Raw genomic sequence first — 20,536 nt, 5'->3', positions numbered from 1 at the left:
TGTTTTATGTTCTCAAGGCCAATACATGAAAAGGTGCGTAGGGACCAGTGTTGCCACAGTTACCTTGAAAAAGTAACTTAGTTACTTTACTGATTACTTGAGCTTAAAAGTAACTTAGTTACTTTACTGATTACTTGATTTCGAAAGTAACTAAATTAGAAAATAGTAACTTTTTAGTTACTGTCAGCAGCTGTCGAGTGGCATGACTCACTTATCCACAGTACCAAAAAAACATTAGCTTAACCATACCCCTTACTTGGTAATATACGCCACACAAGTTACAGAAGGATGTCATCGACATGAAAAAAATTACTTAAATATGAGTGTAGTTGAAGCCACATTAAATGAGCAACTTAGACCAGACTTGACATGCCAAATAGCCACCTAAATATAAACAAGCACACCATTCTCGGTACATCCATCCATCCATTTTCTGAGCCGCTTCTCCTCACTAGGGTCGCGGGCGTGCTGGAGCCTATCCCAGCTGTCATCGGGCAGGAGGTGGGGTACACTCTGAACTGGTTGCCAGCCAATCGCAGGGCACATACAAACAAACAAACAACCATTCGCACTCACATTCACACCTACGGACAATTTAGAGTCTCCAATTCATGCATGTTTTTGGGATGTGGGAGGAAACCGGAGTGCCCGGAGAAAACCCACGCAGGCACGGGGAGAACATGCAAACTCCACACAGGCGGGGCCGGGGATTGAACCCCTGGGGCAATGGCGTCACATGACGTCATTGCCCCAGACTGCTCCGTTGATAAATATTTTGCCCTTTTTTTGATATTGCATTTAGTCGTTGTGTGCATTTTAGTTATGGATAGTTAAGAATATAGTGTGGTTTGTCTGTTTTATTATTCATTGCTAAAACAAAGGCTGAAAATTGGTCTCCACTTATGACATGCACCGAATCAAGTGTCCTGGTTATTGATTTGCCTCATGTTCCCAAGCACTGTAGTTTGTTAATAATAAATATCTGTTGCCTGACTATAAATAGGGTAGTATGCAAAAGGATGTTAAGCTCTAGTTCTCGTGAACAAAAAAGTAACTATTGGCAGCTTAATCAAAGTAACTGTAATCTGACTACTCTAATTTTGCCAGTTACAAAGTAACGCGTTACCGGCATCACTGGTCGGGACGCATTGGATTTACTGCGTTACATATACTCAAGTAACATTTTGGATAAATTGTACTTGTTAGAGTAGTTTTAATGAAGCATACTTTTTACTTTTACTCGAGTATTTATTCAGGAGAAACAGTTACTTTTACTCCGTTACAATCATCTACGTGGCGCTCGATACTTCAATTTATCCATAATTGCATGTATTTTTAGACTAGTTTTCAACTTCGCTTCGGGTGCCGTTGCTCCAATCCGTTGTGATTACCACAGTGATGTTTGGCTCAATTTCACCAATCAAACGACACAGTCACATCTGCACACAGCGTCTTCTATTGGGCTTCGCAGGCCAATCAAAGTGAGTCGTGACATCTGCGTGCGACTCGTGTTTACATTTCAGACTACGAAAAAACAACTGCTTTAGCATGCAGCATAGTTTTGTCATTGTCATTGGTCAAACTTGTTCAGTCCACTTCTAACTTTGGAAAACACTTTGCGGTAAGTTGCAGATGTTTTTGCTGTTGTTTTGGCTGTGCATATGGCAACATTAGCACTATTTGGTCACAAGTAACTGTTAAACGTGCACGAGCTTCACTCTTTGTTGCACGCACGCACACACACACACACACAGACACTCTAGAAATAAGTCTGGTCAGCAAACAGCTTCTTCATTAAGTAATTTTAGTGGATAAAGCAAATGTGAAAGGCCCCATCCATGTGTTCTTTTTCACTTAAAAACTGAAATGATGGAAGGTGTGTGTGTGGACTCCCATTGAACAGGAGTTTGAATGTGATCTGTTACTTCTGAACACAGCCCCATGCCAGTTATAAGAGGAGTGCATCCTTGTGAAACCAGAATTTTATTCATTTTGTTGAAACTTTATATAACCACTTTAGACCAGTGAAAACAGTATCTATTTTCCAATGGTGACCTGGCCAAGAATCCCCACATGCTGCCATATCTTGTCCGATCTCTGAAGCTAAGCAGGGTTGGTCCTGGTTAGTACTTGGATGGGAGACCGCTTAAGAATACCAGGTGCTGGGGTTGGGCAGTAGGCCAATCACCCACTCCCGTAAGAAACTACAGATTACAGAAACCGCAATTGCGGCCTAATGTGCCTCATGGCATTGAGAGCTCTAACTAATACCGATAGACTTCTCCAAGCCTATAGCGATAACCAAAATATATTTTTAATGGTTTATATCAGAGGTCTTTAACAATTTCCAGACCAAGAACCCCCAAACTGATGGAAAGCTGGAGTGGGGACCCCCTACTTATGTATGTTGTTTTATATTAAACTGGCCCTATAATAAATAGACTGCCTTTTTGTTGTCACTATACACAAATACAATGAGATTGAGATGAGATACCATGTGTAAATGTCTCTGCAATCAATATTAAGAGTCAAATAATGCACAGGTTCAAATATTCATGTTTTTATTTTAAGCAATACAAGAACGGCCGATCATTCATGCTTACATAAAGACATTTGAATTTGTGGCTGGGCGAAGAGGGGAGTGTTGGTGGTGGCGCAAGCCGGTGAGCGAACATTGGAAAGGAAGATGGGTAGAGTTTGCAGGTGTTAACCCATCGCAATAACCGTGCTTCCACCTGCGGCCAAACCGCACCTGCTTGCTCATCCGTCTGCTTAAGCTGCAAGAGTCTGCTGCTTCGTAGGCCACTGGGTCTTGCCGCCAGCGTCATAGTTACAAACTCAAGTCACTGTGGGTGATCATAATTTCAGTAAGTGCTGGCAATCATATGCTAATTCATTGCGGATAGTAACCATTTTTGGTCAAAATGTCCATGACTGTCATGAGCCAATGCAACAGCAGCCGCTTGGCTAGTGGCTGCTCCTGGCAACCAGCGCGCCGCTGAATGATACTGCTCTAGATACTTATTTATTTGATTTTTTTATATCAGACTGATCAGTGTGACGTCATTTTTTTCCAATATTGGACTGATAATTATCAGTGTGATCATTATTGTGCATCCCTGATGACAATACACTATATAGAGGGACAAAATTAAAAAGTTTTTGTTTTTAGATATTTTGAGCCATTTAGTCAGTGATCTGTGGTCTTCATGGCAACGTCAGAGAGGCGATGGTAGCTTCACAATAGTGTGAGTGATGCTCCAGTGTGACACGCTTGCCTCATAAACAATGGGTTTGCCCTACTCTACTGTTCACTTATTTTTAGCTTCAGCTCTCCAAGTGGTTGAAATCACTCTCCGTTTCCGCGTAGCTTCGCTGCTCAGCGCGTGTCTGAGCCAGGCTCTGTGTGCCAAGCACTCCCCCGCACCACACACACACACACACTCACACAAACCACCTCCTTCCTCCCCAACTTGCAACACATGTATTTAGCCTCTTTTCCTCCCCCAACCAACAAGCCCCTTATTGTCACACCAGCCTGCGCACCGCCCTGCCAAACACGCCCCGTGTAAACGAGCGAGCGTGACCGTACAATTTGCGTCATTGGCAAGTCAAAGGGAGGGGTCTCCTGTTGTATTAACCCTCTCAACACCGACTTACTGCCACAGAAGCCCCACTCTTCTTGATGCACGAATATGGACTAAAGCGGTCGTTCTCAAACTGGGGTGTGCAAAATATTTTGCCATAAATTGTTGTTGTTTGTAAGGCCATACTTGCATATCGTTAGCCTAATAGCATAGTTGCCCAAGTCATATTTAAACGTTTTTGGAAAACACGAAACAGCTCTTTTTTTGGATTGGGTAACAGTAAGTTCATTACTTGGGCAATTGTGCTTTTATGCTAACAATGAGGACGAGTGCACCAATAAAGAAAACGTAATAAACCAATCACTCCTTCCAACCTTAGCTTTGGGTCAAGTGAAATTCCCTGATGTGATTGTGATTCAACATCACATAACTCTGATATCCCTGAATGCATGCAGCATTTCTAGCTAACAGCGATGGATAAATGTAGCTGTTTTCAGCTAATTAAAACATCAGTTGAATGCTTTACTGTATTTCATCTTGATCTTGGAACTGTCTTTTTCCAAGCCAAATAAATGTTTCTTTTTTCTGTCGTGTTGGTCTGTGCTGGACATCTTGATGCAGGGCTGAAGTTTCCCTGCTTTTTTTCCTTGAAGTGACTCTTTCCAGTCTTAAAACAGGTTTCTCCTTGAAGCGCAATTCAATGTGACATCACTGAAAGAGGTTTGCTTATGAAGCTTTGTGACATGATGATTGGCTATGGTCAAGTTTCTTGCTATTTAACACATCACGTGTGTTTAGAGTGAGACGTTTGAAAGAAGAAATAATTCTTATGGCGTTTTGAGGGTTAACATGATAGTTATGTTTAATTGGCGTTAGGATGAATCCCTGGACTCATACAGTTTGACAACCCCTTGACTAAGGTTTTGGGCCACATGGCCATCAACCACAACTGAAAATGGATGAAAATATGGAACGTTCAGAATTCAGGGGCAACGAAAAGATGTTGTCTAACCACCCATTGATTATTTTATGTATTTGTTCTATAACCTTTACACAGTAATGGGAATGGTTAAACTTCTAAGGATGAACATTTGCTGGGGAAGAGAGAGGAAAAACAGAGATTAAAGCCACGTGGATTAATACCTTGCCTGGATGAGGGTTTTATATAATACCAGGCTGATGTAGATGTCATTTTGCTTGCACACAAAAACACACACACCGTGTATTGAGTTAAAGAGCAGGAACAGAACATAAGAATAAAATGATTGTCACTAATTATCACAACTTGGCAACTGTGCGCGCATCTGTTTTTTTCTTCCTCTCCTTCCTTTATTAAATTTTACAATGGTCACAATTTGAAATAAGACAAGGCTGAGGGAGGTTTTACTTTTATTTTTTTCTGTTTAAAGTCATTTATAATTTTCCACATTCAATGTTACACAAAAGACAGTTTAATAGCGTTATTGTATCCTAACAATTGGTGGATGCCCATTCTGGTGGTCTACAACCATAGATATCTAGTTAATCAACGTAACTGTGATGTTGCGAGACAAATGTTACAAGCACAATTTGGTGTGTCTCCTCCTTCCTTCCTGTCACCCTTTCATGGTTGACTTGTTTGTCCTGCTGGACCGGTTGTGGAGGGCATTCAGTCTCCAATGGCTTACCATCCACACATTGCTTTGAAGATCATATCTCACGGCCTGGGCATCAGACCTGTTTGACTCAAGTATGTGTCGTATCATGCAAATTAGCATTTTTAGCAGTTAATCACCACACCGCACAAATCTCCACCAACAATCATGAGTCCCCTTTCCCACTACTGACCAAAACTATATTTATATGAACATTTACAGTGCTGTGAAAAAGTATTGGCCCTTTTCTCAAATTTGTTATATTTTTGTTTCCTCACTTTAAGATCATCAAACAAATGTAAATGTCAGACAAATATAACCCAAGTGAACTTAAAATGCTGTTTTTAAATGATTTCATTTATTAAGGATAAAAAACTATTCAGTTACCTGCCCTGTATGAAAAACTAATGCCCCCCTAAACCTAATAACTGGTTGGGCCATCCTCAGCAGCAACAACTAAAATCAAGCATTTTCTAGAACTGTCAATGAGTCTTTCACATCTTTGTGAATCGTTTAGAACCAGTATCGAAATAAGGAACTGGAATCGCTCAAATTCAAACGATGCTCAACTCTAGTTGCGGGCGTTCTGGAGCATATCCGGGTATCTTTGGGCAAAAGGCGGGGTACACCATGAACTGGTTGCCAGCCAATCGGAGGGCACATATAAACAAACAACTCTCATAACTTGTAGGCGGCGATGGCAGTCATCATACATCGATGAGGAAAAAACGACCATAAATGATTTTAGCAAATTGCTGCAATATAGCAGAGTGAAAAATTTATCGGGGTCTGAATACTTTCTGTACCCACAGTATCATTCGTACTATTGACTTGACAATTTTTTGGGTAAAAAATTTGCATTATACACGAGAAATTACGTTATGTATTATGGCCCCAGCCGTGTTCATTGGAACGTTGAGAAGCTTAGATATCCGCCTGTAACCAATGCCATTGTTATGTTTTGCAACAATTAGTTTGCGATTGTCTTGAGAGAGCTCTCTGCTCTTACCCATCATGAGATGTCTTGACTCACGCCTTGGCAATGGGACCTTTTTGTACGCCATCAATTAGGACTGAACCAGCTGATATTCATTTGCGCTGACAAGGGGTTTGATTCAGCAGTCCAGCCTGAGAACATTAGTGGTTTGGATGGTGCTGTTTGTGTATTCTGTATTTAATACAGAGTAGGGAGCCAACTCTTCTCACCTTTGTACAGGGTTTGCGTTTTTTCTATTTATTGTCTAAAAGTGTTTTTCATCCAGATATTTGCTGTAATTATGACTTTCCTACTGTGTTAGCTAGGGCTGCATGATGGGGGGAAACCACCAAACTTTTTTCCATCCATCCATTTTCTGAGCCGCTTATCCTCACAAGGGTCGCGGGAGTGCTGGAGCCTATCCCAGCCGTCATCGGTCAGGAGGCGGGGTACACCCTGAACTGGTTGCCAGCCAATCGCAGGATACATATAAACGAACAACCATTCGCACTCACATTCACACACCTACAGGAAATTTAGAGTTAACCTACTATGCATGTTTTTGGGATGTGGGAGGAAAGAGGAGTGCCCGGAGAAAACCCACGCAGGTGTGGGGAGAACATGCAAACTCCAGACAGGTGGGGCCGGGGATTGAACCCCGGTCCTCAGAACTGTGAGGCAGACGCTTAAACCAGTGGGTCACCGTGCCGCTAAAAAAAAAAAAAAAAAAAAACTTTTTTGTAACCCTGCCATATATATTGCAATGTGAGGTAAAATACAGTAACATACTTGTGAAGTGAAAACTAGCACATATTTTTCTTTTTCCCCTCCATGTATTTTTTGGACAGTTTATAATTGCTTCAGTAGAAAAACTATTTTCAACAGCAGGGGTATCAGGGGTTTTATGGACTGGGCAAGGGGCTTATCCCCAGGAGATGCACAGGTTGTTTGTGAGCGATTGTAGTGCATTAACACACAATTTCACAAACAGCTAAGACTGAGAAATTGCTTTTTAACATTTTTGGACAGATTTTAAAACAATACCATCCATCCATTTTCAACACCGCTTATCCTGGTTGGGGTCACGGGACACTGGAGCCTATCCCAGCTGACTTCGGGCGAAAGGCGGACTACACCCTGAACTTGTCGCCAGTCAGTCGGAGGGCACATATAGACACGGACAACCATTCGCACTCACATTTACACAGCCACTGAGTGGGAACTGAACCCACGCTGCCTGCACCAAAGTCAGGCGAGTGCACCACTACACCATCAGTGACTTAAAACAATACCATACTTTGTAAAAGTTCAGTCACCGTTAGATTTGTGATGTTGATATTTCACTTTTTAACACAGTACACAAACACAGGAAGTATGTTTACAGCATCAACCACAAAAAAAAGTTACTGCCACAAAGTCAGCTAACCCCATTATTTAACAAAAAATGTATAGAGAATAATTTCCCTTTGAAGAGTAAACAATGTCATCAAAATCAAATGAAAAGCTGCAATCGCCAGTTACTTGATGGGTGGAAGCATCAATGAATGCCGTCTGTTTTTGAGGGTGACAAATCGATCTGTCACTGTTGCGACTCAGATGCTGAAGTGCCTTTTTCGATTGGCCGTCCTGCAAGACTGTATTCTTCCCCTTCATATATTGAAACATTTAATTAACTACTGATCAATATCGAGGCTAATGGCATGACTGGCTCACAACACAATAACTGCTTCAAAATATTTTTTAAATCGCAGATATTAAATTTTGGGTTCTTATGTGACAAAAATGGTTGAATAAAAATATTAATCACTTTTAATTAAAGTAACATTAATGTAGTCTTGAAAACATCTAGGACAGGTTCATTTGGCTTATCTTGTAGCTCTCTCCACTTTATAATCATTACTCTCCTAAATAAAATTTCAAGTTTTATACGATGCACCTTGACTGAAATGTTTCATATCCGTATTGAGTTCCATATGATACCTAGACTGCATCACAAATGGCTTTATTCTGTGAAATCCTTTAGACTCAGATTTCCAGTTGTCACTCCCTTGTTTTTCTCTCTTCTCATCCTTCCTGATTCAGTTCAATATTGGTGAAGCAGTGATTATTCTTTTTCTATTATCTATTATCCACTGATGACAACTATAAGTGAATGAGCTCCGCTCCTATTTCATGGTGGGAATAAATGCAAAACGTTTTCTCTATAACCTCCATCTTTATGTAGACAGCCACAGCTTCACAATGCATTTTAGACTAAGTGACAAGCTAGTATGTCGTAGCTTGAGACTTTCTGCTGTTAGCTGGGGGCCGGATCTGACTAATCGTTACTACCAGATGTGATGAAGACTTACTTTCTTGAATCCTTCACATTCTTTTCCTCCTGCTAATTTACCTTTAGTCAGCCATGTGTACAACTCGGGCACGCTAATAGCAGCAGGCAGGTACAGTGGAACCCCGCATACTCGCGGTCCGGCACCTGCAGATTCAACTATTTGCAGATTTGTTTTATTTTTTCCCCAATTTTTTTATTTCTTTTTTTTTTTTCTTTTCTTTTTTTTTTTTTTTTTTTTTTTTTTTTTTTTGCATTTAAATTTTTTTTTTTTTTTTTTTTTTTTTTTTTTCCCACTTTGTGTTTTTTTGGGGTGGACCAATTCTAAAACATTTTTGTCTGTTTATCGCCACTTGTTCAAGATTTCTTTGGGGTTAAAAAAATAATAATAAAAACACAACCAAATCATTTTGGGGGGACTTAAGAACCTTTCAGTGGGGCCAAAGGCCTCCTAAAATAGACCTAACGACATGCTTTAGTTTTTCCAGTATACAGCTTACAATTGTTCATAGAAAATGCCAGTGTCCAAGCTTAGCCTTAACCATAACCTAACTGAATAATAAAATTTCTGTGCAATTGTCTGATCTTTTTTTTTTCTCTTCCCTTTTCAGCTGAGCAGCATTAGCAAAGCCATCAACTCCACCGAAGCACCTGTGAAGGAGAAGCATGCACGACGTATCCTTTTTTTTTTTTTTTTTTTTTTTTTTAAAAAAGACCGAACCAAAAGTCAAAATCTTAATGTCATATAGTGTTAGATTCCTTCCTCTCAACTAGTACTGTATGCAACAGGAAATTGATACGCAGTAAAGCACACTAAAACTGTTCAGAAGGCAATTGGAGAGAACCCATCAGTTCCCTCTGCAGTTGAATCTTTTTGGTGATCGTTTGAGCGTGCTTAACAGAGAACTCATTAGGCATCATCCTGGGCACTCATCGGGAGAAGGGGGCCTACACTTTCTGGTCCTACGCTCTGGGCTTCCCCCTGGCCACCAGCTCCATCCTCAGCTGGAAGTTCTGTCACGTGCTGCACAAAGTGCTGCGCGATGGCCACCGCAATGTAAGGCCCTTGTTGCCCCTCATCTTAAAAAAAAAAAAAAAAAAAAAAAAAGTAAATTAAGTATTTATGGGCTTTCACCACAGGGGTTACAAGACTGCATGAGACATTTCAGCTCTATTGTGGAACTTGGCCAGCTTTGGGTAAGTCTGTGTCTCATAGTAGGCAAATTTATTTGTATAGTATCATTCATACACAAGGCACATCCACAGTGCTTTTTAGAGACAAGGGTTTAATCATTAAAAACATTAAAAGGAAAGGAGTCAAGATGTCTTCCCACTCCTTTTTGAACATGGAAACCAGCAAATACACAGAATGCGGCTTCACTTTTATTACTGGTAGTTCCTCTTCTGGAAATGCTCAATAAACCTTGAGTGGTCTGGAAGTTTAATTGAGAACACATTTTTCAGGTGGTATTAAGCAGAATTAGTCACAGATTTTAGGTGTCTTTTAAAATTCAGGTTCTTGACAGTCAATCATTGTAGATGGATGACTTTGATTAAAATGTATTAGAGTTTTCCATAAGAACAGTGATCCCAGTTTGTCCTTCACCACACCGTGTCGCTGCTGTTTTTTTTTTTTCAAACAGGTTTTTACAATACAGTTTACGGGCAAGTCCGACTTTAGTTGTACGCCTCAGTGTCGTACCACAAGGCTTGAATTAAGCGGTCTCTCATCGCAGTTTGAGAGTTAAAATTTGCATTTTGCTCCTCAAAAATCACTGAAAAGCAAAACTGCAAATCACAGTTTTACCACGGAGACAGACGCACTTAGGGGCGTACAGTATGTGACACAATGTGGTGCTTACCTCACCAAGGCGTAGGAAGCACGATGTGGAAGTGAAGCTATTGATGGAGTGGGAACACGGCGCTTGCAAGATGCAGCGCTGAATAGAGATGAGGGAAAAAAGACAATGGTGAAAGTGTGGGAGCATTTCATAGTTAAATGCAAGGCGAGCACTCGTTCGTGGTAACACAGACATTTCTGTCTGCTACTCCGCGTCGTGGGACCCAAGAGACAGTGACATTAACATTCAAAAGTGCAATTCAGTGAGATTAACGTTAGTGTACATTACTAACATAACGATAGGCCTGCGGAGCATCTGTTAATTAGGAGTATCGTTGAATGTGGGGCTTGTTTATTACGAAGGTGACAATTGCACTTTAACAAAGCAAAAATATAGTTTATCCAAATAATCGATTGTTCGATGGAATTTTCAGTAGGATACTCGAGTACTAAAATATTCGATAGCTGCAGCCCTATAGGCAACTACCCCGTTATATTGTGTTTTTGTTTAATAAAACCCTTGCTTCGGTTCCCTGTGCGTTTAACCTGCAAAAAATTGCTCCTCAAAATGAGAAAGTTGCTCCTCAAATGAAGAAATGATTAGCAAAACTACTCCTCAAAGAAAAAAAAAATATTTCAAGCCTTGTGCCATGTGCAGCACAACATGGCACAAGGCTTGAAATATAATACATGACAGGCAGCACTGAGCTCTACAGGATGTAAATGCAGCATAATTAAGAGCAAGAAGAGGCAGTTAATAATAATAATTCATTTTATTTATAGGCACCTTTAAGGGCACTCAAGGTCACCATATAAACATAGTTAAACTAAATCAAGCAATATATTAAATGGAACATAAAACATCAGTTAAAATGGTAAACAATATGGGAAATGTTCAAATGAATAGGCAGTCCAGAATAGGTGTGTTATCGTTCCCTACTAAACTGCAGTAATAGTCAATGTTCCCACAGAGCAGAGAGAATATATGCCTGTGAGCATTGTTGTATGCTGTTTGTACGGGTTGCTGCTCTGTCCGTGATTAACTTTAGTCGCAATTGTTAGGTTTATATTAAAATTATCACAACATCTATGCTAATTTCCGTCAGCCTGTCTGTGGCTAATGGAAATTAGTTTAGTTAGACTAAATTATATGGTTTGGTTGAGCATTTTGGTGTTTAAGTATACACTGCTGAATTCTCGCTTTGCCCCCTTTTGGAGAACTGTGCGAGGGAGAGTGTCTTGTTTGTTTCCTCAGTGATGTTATACGATAGTCTCCAATTTCTTGACAATAAGAGAGCGAGAACAGCCACTAGGGAATACTTTAAAAGATCTTCATAAGATTGTGTTGTCATACGTTTATGCTCTCTATCGGGGATTTTCACCTATTACTGCTGGGTCTGGACTATATCTCCTGCGATAAATATAGGTTAACTGTGATGCAAATGTTTTTGTTCTTTCTAGGGAAACCTACATGACCGATACGGGCAGCTGGTGGCTCTCTATTCCAAGCTGCTTTGCACCAAAATGAAGTTTCACAACAAGGTGAAGGGATGTTGTGTCTCACGTGATATATCTGGCGATACGTTGAATTTGAACACGCGTCTTCCCATTTTCCGCAGCATGCCGAAATCCCCACCAATTTGGAGGCCACTGACGAGGTGCTGGAGCGCACGGCAGGGACGGACATCAACAACGTGTGAGTCCATTTAATCTGTTTTAAACGTGTGGCCTTTGTCTCTATTTAGTTTGCTTGATCCCCTTGACATCCTCCGTGTGTGTCTTCTCTCTCTTAACGAGGCTGTCAAATTGTCTCCGGCAGCTTCCAGCTCACAGTGGAGGTGTTCGATTACATGGATGTCGAGTTGAAGTTGGCTGAGACAGGTAAAAACCCTGCTCCTCCAAACACAAGAAACCTGAGCTGCACCTGCTTAACAGTCTAGCAGTGATGGTATCCATTCATGTACTAAACTTAAAAGGAAGTATCATACACCAAAGCACTCATAATGCTGTTTTTTCCCCACATTTGATGAGAGAGGGAGTTTCTATCATTGGCCTCCTTTGAACTTGTTTTTGTATTACCCTAAATTAGCTGCATCTGATGAGGAAATGCCATCCAATTAGAGGACATTAAGTAAATTTCCTTCCGTCCAGCTGTAATGGAATGGAAGACGCCCAGGATCCTGTCACAACTACCAACTTTCCATTGGTATTTTTCTGGAATTAATGACAATGCACTAGAAATGTGCACAATTTTACTTTAGCCTATATATAATAGGGAATCTATTGAAAGTCCATCATGTTTAAGCAAAATCCTGGTTAAAGCAACCAGATTTTATGCAAATTCATTTAAATTTCTAATCTCAATCGAAGGCTGGGCAACATGGCCTTAAAATAAAATTTTAAAAAATTCAGCGAAATCAGATTTTGGATTTGACTTGCTTATATAAAAACTAAATGACAATGGCATTATTCAAAATAAGTTTTGCTCTTATTGTTTCCCCTTAACATTTGTCCTTTTTTTATTGCTTTGAATCCATTTTCCTAAAAATATGGTAACGAAATCGCAAATTTGGCAACGCTGACTCTGCTGTTGCAAACTAGCTCCTCTCTGTTCACAGGCTTCTTGTTACTGTAAGCAGTGCACGTCAGCGGGGACACACTGAACTAATAAAAATTAAAATCCTGTTAATGCTCCGATGCCTTTCAAAGAAATTGAAGCCACTGTAACATGAGACACTTTGAAAATTTCGTCCAGTGCATACTACACTCGAACCACACTTTGAAAATCATGGTTAGATTACAATTTGTTTTTCTATTTCTGATTAAAAATGGCAAAAACCAATGACACAAATTTGTCATCTTATTACAAGACTTGTTTTTTAAGATGACTTAAGGTGTGATTATTGTATATACAGTTGTCGCTTAGAGTACTTAACTTCATTTAGGTTTAAATAAGTGTATCAATGTTCTGTTGTCCCGCTCAGTGCTGCGACAGCTTAACTCATCCATCGCCATCTCCACGCTCACGTCTGGCCAGTGTCGCCTGTCACCGCTCATCCAGGTTATCCAGGACTGCAGTCAACTCTACCACTTTATGGTTAAGCTGCTGTTCAAGCTTCACGCATGTAAGGACACGCAAAATGTCGGATTAAATATACCAGGGTTGAATGTTGTAAATGAATGAATGTTTGGTGGATTTCAGGTCTCCCCGCTGACACTTTACAAGGCCATCGGGATCGGTTCCGGGACCAGTTCCAGAGGTACATACTGGATGTTCAGCCATGTCCTTAGGCTACAAGTGGTGTCAAGTCACCGTATCAAATAAAAGAAAGTGTACAACATAAGTCCGCCACACCCAGTCGACCACTACGCCCATCCCCCGAGCCCCATTGTCACGTGACTATTCACCTCATGTATGACACTGTGAAAGACAAGGTGATTTGAGTAATCGATGTAACTAGGTAAGCAAAATTAGATAGGCTTCGTATATTTCTTTCTTTTTTTATTTATTTACGTATTCTCTATGTTGAAAAATATATTCATCAAAATTCCATAGAACGCAACCAACGTGTTTCCCGAACACATTAAGAAAAATCTCACGGTACACCACAAAGAAACACAGAAAGTTAACAGGTAATTAATTATTGATAGTAAAAGTCCTGCTTTCTACTTCCAGTCTATCAGCTGAAAGAATAATTTTCTATATAACTATTCAAACGAAAACCTTTCCAAACGTTCCCCACTAACGTATAAACGTAATTGCTCCCCAATCACTAATGCAGTAACTTTTTTTTTTTTCTTCTTCTATTAATGCGATGCAAACTCACTCGGAAGACACCCTATAAATAAAGCATGACTGACTAGTGATGGTTTCCGCCTTTTTGGCCCACAGCCTCAAGACCTTCTTCAACAGAGCCAGAGAGATGATGTACTTCAAGAGGCTCATCCAGATCCCCAGACTGCCTGATGTAAGACTTTGTCACTGTTTACTCACATAATGGACAGCTCATATGTTTCACATAATTCCTGTAATCATCAAACTGGGATGTATAAAAATACCAATGAACACATTCTGTATTTATTACGAGCAGTGGCGCGAAGTAATCAAGTACAAATACATGGTTTCTGAGAATTTACAAGTACAGTGGTGCGTTGACTTCAATTGATTCAGTGACTGCACTCGTATCTCCAATCATCTTTCAAATGAAAACGCCATTAATCCATTCCTGTCCCACATTGTGCTGCTCCTTCTGGTATTTGCCTCGCCCACCAGGAGGCAGTATAATACATACAATCACCAAAAACGAGTGTTTCACAACTGACTCAGTAAGCTACAGTAATGTTTTTCGCACAGGATAAAGCTGTGTGTGTACAATTTTTGTCTACATGTGGTGCTGCACTGTTGTATTCTATTGCTTAACGGGTTATAACACCGCAACATTGTTAGTTTTGTTAGCCCTTCTATGGTTTAGCATTGTGTGTTAGCATTAAACCAAGTGGACTTTCCTAAGACAATTCTATGTGGTTGTTTAAAATAGAAAATGTGTATTTTTGTTGTTTGACAATCTTCAATTGGGAGCGTCATTAAACAACTTTTTTTGAAGAAATAAAAACTATCCTCCAAACTGCTGCTTGTTATGAAGTGAGTTGAGTTCGCTGGCACCCTCTAGTGCTCATATCTCAAATTTACACAAGTGTCTGTACTTAAGTACAAACTGTTAGTACTTTTCCCACCTCTGATTAATAGACACTTGCACGTTCATAATGTATTTCTCTCCTCCCATCGGCAGTCGCCCCCCAACTTTCTGCATGCGGCCTCCCTGGCCAAGCATGTCAAGCTGGTGGTGGTCATCCCCGATGAGGAGGATGGCGAGGATGACGATGACGATCCCGAGCCGCTCATTGACGTTAGTGATGCAGTCAGCATGCAGGCTGCCACACCACAGCAAGACATCTTCGATCAGGCCTTCGGACCACCCAATGGAGGCTTCGACGACAGGTAATAAAGTCCTGGTTGTTTTCTATTATGTGTAAGATGATCCCGTTACATTTTAGTGAATATCGTCATTGAACCGCAGGACATTTTTCCTCCCTATGCATTCCAATACACAAGCAAATGAAAGCACAGTGGGAGTAGTTTCGCTACCAAGTGAGGAATTGTTAATTACACTTGCATCAATGACAACCATAAATCAGTGTTTCCCAACCATTACTGAGCCAAGGCACATACTGTATTTAACAAATCTCACTGAAAACCACCAAACAAATGTCATAAAAAGTGAATACATAAGTTAATTGCCATCTTGTGGAAGAGCATTTAATTGTTCGACTGGTTACTAAATGTCGCTAGCATAGATAGATGAACAGACATATTTTATTTGTAGTAAATAAATAATTTTCAGACGAATTAAGTGAAATTAAAGAATTTCCAACTGCACCATTTGTTGGGAAGCACTGCCACAAAGTGAGTCGAAACTTAGAGAGCATTTTTGGCACGCATAGAAAAACATTTGAATCCACTGCAGCCTCATTGGCTACAATGATTAAAATGAAAACATAAAATTGAGTATACAAGGTGAGAAACTACAAATGACAAAAGATTCTTGTCAAAGAAAGTTGATTTATAAAAAGTTGTAATTGGAATACATTTCTAAGTAAAAGGAAAATGGTAAAATATTGAGATTGAACGTGTTATATTTGGCAGAAATGTCATTTTAAATGTGAAAATCCTATTTAGATTATATTCCTTACACTACCTGTTGAATCTAATCAGAGCTCTTTGGAAGTTGGTGTACTTGTCTACTATTTATCGTGTTATATTTAGTTTTTTTGACTCTGTAAGAAACTCCATTCATGGTTATGGTTATCCACTTGTAGAGTTCACATGACAAACGTTTGTGGTTGCCATGCAACAGGGATGTCCAGATTGAGAGCCTCAAGCGGGACCTGGAGATGTTGCGAGCTGAGCTGGAGAAGGTGAAAGCTGAGGTGAGGAGCACCGTAGTGACTGATACCATTGTTTCATTTGTTTGGACACCTGTTGGGCGGATGCAAAATTTCTCTACCCCATATGTAGAATGTGGCGAGCTTGTGTGTCATGCTCCCTCTTCCTCGTTGTTTAAACCAGCAGTCCCCATGTCAAGCAATATAAATAACAACAAATCAAAAATAAATGAGTAAAAATAGAACTCACCATTATGCTGACACCTGGTTTACAAACTAGAACTCTCTGTGTAGCCTAGTGCTAAATACTGCACGGAATGCCGGTGTTAATGCTAGAAAAGTGATGTGTTTGTCTGCCCTCCTCAAGGCGCAGCGCTACATCACCCAGCTCAAGTCGCAGATCAACAGCCTGGAGGCGGAATTGGAGGAGCAGCGGGTCCAGAAGCAACGTGCGCTGGTGGAAAACGAGCAGCTCCGTATGGCGCTGGAGGCTGCGCGCCGTCGCAACACAGAGCACGAAAGCCTACAGAGCACTTTCATTGAGGCGGAACGTAAGACCTCCAGCACTCTAGACAAATTACACTTCTCCCAAAAATTATTATATCTGGCTTCCAGGTGAAATTTAATGTTTACAGGTGGACTTGATTTGAAATTTCACCCAAAAGCTGAATATGCCAAATGAGCTTTCACTTGTGTAGCTCTTTTCTACCAAAGATACTCGAAGCGCTTTAACACTGTCTCCTCATTCACCTACTGATGACCCAGCATCAGGAGCAGCTGGGGGTTCAGTATCTTACTCAAGGATACTTGGACATGGTCAGAGGGGCTGAGAATCGAACCCACAACCTTTGGGTTGAGTGACAACCATTCTACAAACTGTCCCATGCCACCCCCATATCCCAATGTTTTTGTGGGTATGTATTAAGGGAGGACTTCTACTCCATCTTTTGTGTTTTTGTGCAGAAAGAGCCCAGGCCACAGAGCAGCGCTACAGTAAACTTAAAGAGAAGCACACAGAGCTTGTGGCCAGTCATGCTGAGCTACTTCGCAAGGTAGACACACTACAGAAAAAGTCTACATACAGTAACCCCCTGTTATTTGTGGGGACCGAGCTGACGTAAGGCAGTGTACTCCCTTAAGTCTTAAATTAAATTTTTCCAAAATGAAGGCCTAAATTACCTCTAAAAACAATACCTAATCCTTTAATCTGCCATTCAAAGATCTGTGTTTTACAGAGATGAACAATTTTCTATCTGGTCTTCTTTTTTTTTTTTTTTAAAAAGAAATTCATTTTACAATAACTGTAACAAGCGGCGCCACTAACAATTATTTGATTAAGGGAAGTAGATGATAAACTGTTAAAAAAAAATAAAACATCCGTCATTTTTCTATGCCACTTGTCTGACTCATTCGGGTCACGGGTAGGGTTGGGAATCGAGAACTGATCGGAACTTTAGTTCCGGTTCTCCCGGGTCATTCAAATTTAAAATATTTCTGTTCCCAGTTTCGATGCCTAGTCCGCCAACCCCGAAAAAGTGGCGAAAATCAATGAAGAAGAACGCGCACGAAGACGTGCTTGTTACCAACGGCGGCGGCGAACAAACGTTTGTCTCAACTTTGTTAAAATTAATGACCACTTGCCTCAGTGCAACACTTGGCATAAGATTAGATTGTGTAAAGGAGGCTTTCACGATGTGTAGCGTCTGACGCGCTCCGAGCCTCAGCCTCCACCGGGCGTAGCTACAGTGAAGTAAACGCTGTCAATTGGGTGTGTGAAACAATAAAATGCATCTATGCCAACATTGAGACAGCTAACAAGGTAAACAGTTGGTTGCACTTTTGCACTGATGGCTTTTAGCGTTTATTTTAGTCTTCAAACCAACGTAAGAGCCGATGACAGGAAAAAAAAAAACTTAACATTGAGCTAAAACTTCACCAAAGGTCAAACTAGCAGCTTTACATCACAATGAATTGGGACAAAATCCACATAAACATTGTTTCACAGTATCACAAACACTAACCTTATACCTCATCGGTGGGTACGGAAAAGAACGTTTTATAGCATTTGGTTCCATGCAATAAAAAAAAAAAAAAAATGAACTCACCGGTGCCGTGTGAAGTTACTTTACGTGCAAAATGCTGAGTTCCCTTCAAAATAAAAGGCTACAAGCTTAAAACAGAAAGTCAAATTAAAACTTGCATATACAAACCATTTGACGTGATAAAACTGTCCCAAATACCGATTTTAACAATGCTATGGTTAACTTTTAGCTGAAACATTAATGAATATTACGTCAATTGGGTTAGTTCCACACGCATTGCCTTTTAGTTCATAGGTTTGATAGTGACACTGGTTATAAAGAACCGAAAGTCAAATGTTAATTTTAGTCTATGCTGCGGGCTGCTAAGAAAATGGATGTACAGAATTTGGACTCCTTTTTATTTCAACGATGCAAACTTTTTTGACCCAGCCCTCTTAAAGAATCGTTTGGAACCGGAATCCCTCAAATTCAAACAATGGCCAACCCTAGTCATGGAATATCAAAAATGTGATTTCAAAATGTCATAAAAAAGCAAAAACATTGTCTTATATTGAGGCCATGTATTTCCTCATTATCTTAAATTAGAAGAAAGTGGTCATAAAAAGTCTTACATTTTGCTACCAAAACCAGTCTGTAGGGCGCAGAACTCTGCCAAGGCCAATCAGTGTCAAAAATTGTGAGCAAAAAAGTATATGGCTCTATGTAGCTATTATATATTCATCAATTAAAAAAATGGAAATACAAGTTTTGCTTGTCTGAATGGTGGGAGCTGTAGTCTAATGCCAAAATATGTTTTGAATGACTGATGTTAGAGTGAATGGAGAGGCTCATTGTTCCGTGACATTACAAAATTATTTAATTGGTTGTTTGGCTTCACACATTTACAGGACATGCACAGTAACCCACAAAATGTTAATCCTAAATTCAAAATTATCATGAAGTGGAGATGCAGGATTTTCATTGGGCAGCGACCATGTGCGCTAAACTGTAAGCATGCGCCTTTTCTGACAGAGCGCAGACACTGTGAAGATGCTGTCTGCCACACAGCAGACTCAGGAGGAGGTGGAGAGGACCAAACAGCAGCTTTCGTTTGAGGTGGATCGGATAAGGCAAGAAGCAGATATGAAGGTCTGTGTTTTGTCGTCGTGGCAGCTTTTTGTAGTCGGTGTTTTTTTTTTTTACTTTTAAAACTGGGTGTTTTGTTGTAGATGGAGGAGCAGAAGTTTGAGATGGAGAAACTAAGGAGAGAGCTGTCAGAGAAGATGGCAGAAATAACACACATCAAGGCCAACCTGCAGAGCAGCGAGCTGGTGAGTTTCCACCGCAATGTCCTCATTCCACCTTTTTCTGAGTGGGGGGTGGGGGGGGGGGAGTAACCAAGTACAAGTTGGTTACTGTACTCAAGTAGATTTATTTTAGGTATCTGTACTTGAGTATATTTCAATTACTCTTGCTATCGGCATTTAAAAACAGATATGTTCTGTATGTTTTACTCCTTACTTTGTCCAATAAACCATCACCAGTTATCAGTTTGTGCAAGTGTATTATATAGCCTAGCATGCTAGCTAGTACCATTGATGAGCCTCATGTGAAGGTTGTTTGTGTTTAAATTTTTAAAGGTCCCATGCCATCAGATTTTTAAAAAAATTTTTTATCATTCATGTCATGGAGAGAAGGAGACTTGGTGGTGGAACCTCACAGTACAGGAAATCATACAAGGAAAAAGGTTAGCTAAGAAGAAGTGGGACACTGAGAGGACTGAGGAGAGGCGAACGGAATACATTGAGATGCGACACACAATTTTTAAGAACAAAGGTTATGTGCAGAGCTGTGGGAACTATAGAGGAATAAAGTTGATGAGCCACACAATGAAGTTATGGGAAAGAGTAGTGGAGGCTAGACTCAGGACAGAAGTGAGTATTTGCGAGCAACAGTATGGTTTCATGCCTAGAAAGAGTACCACAGATGCATTATTTGCCTTGAGGATGTTGATGGAAAAGTACAGAGAAGGTCAGAAGGAGCTACATTGTGTCTTTGTAGATCTAGAGAAAGCCTATGACAGAGTACCCAGAGAGGAACTGTGGTACTGCATGCGGAAGTCTGGAGTGGCAGAGAAGTATGTTAGAATAATACAGGACATGTACGAGGGCAGCAGAACAACGGTGAGGTGTGCTGTAGGTGTGAC

At 40.4% G+C, this 20,536-nt stretch overlaps 1 protein-coding gene across 1 annotated transcript in view; it reads left to right on the top strand.

Moving 5' to 3' along the window:
- Positions 1–20,536, top strand: part of hip1rb (huntingtin interacting protein 1 related b) — a 38,902-nt gene that overhangs the window by 5,387 nt on the left and 12,979 nt on the right. The window contains exons 2-16 of the mRNA XM_061672410.1: positions 9,138–9,201; positions 9,441–9,583; positions 9,667–9,723; positions 11,828–11,908; positions 11,986–12,062; positions 12,186–12,247; positions 13,351–13,491; positions 13,569–13,626; positions 14,259–14,334; positions 15,157–15,365; positions 16,282–16,354; positions 16,677–16,860; positions 17,273–17,361; positions 19,363–19,479; positions 19,560–19,661. Coding sequence (XP_061528394.1) covers positions 9,138–9,201; positions 9,441–9,583; positions 9,667–9,723; positions 11,828–11,908; positions 11,986–12,062; positions 12,186–12,247; positions 13,351–13,491; positions 13,569–13,626; positions 14,259–14,334; positions 15,157–15,365; positions 16,282–16,354; positions 16,677–16,860; positions 17,273–17,361; positions 19,363–19,479; positions 19,560–19,661 — 1,533 coding nt within the window. The remainder of the gene's footprint in view (positions 1–9,137; positions 9,202–9,440; positions 9,584–9,666; positions 9,724–11,827; positions 11,909–11,985; positions 12,063–12,185; positions 12,248–13,350; positions 13,492–13,568; positions 13,627–14,258; positions 14,335–15,156; positions 15,366–16,281; positions 16,355–16,676; positions 16,861–17,272; positions 17,362–19,362; positions 19,480–19,559; positions 19,662–20,536) is intronic.

Source organism: Phycodurus eques, chromosome 3 (genome assembly GCF_024500275.1).
Source record: "Phycodurus eques isolate BA_2022a chromosome 3, UOR_Pequ_1.1, whole genome shotgun sequence".
Lineage (NCBI taxonomy): Eukaryota > Metazoa > Chordata > Actinopteri > Syngnathiformes > Syngnathidae > Phycodurus > Phycodurus eques.
This window is presented reverse-complemented; position numbering and strand designations above follow the sequence as displayed.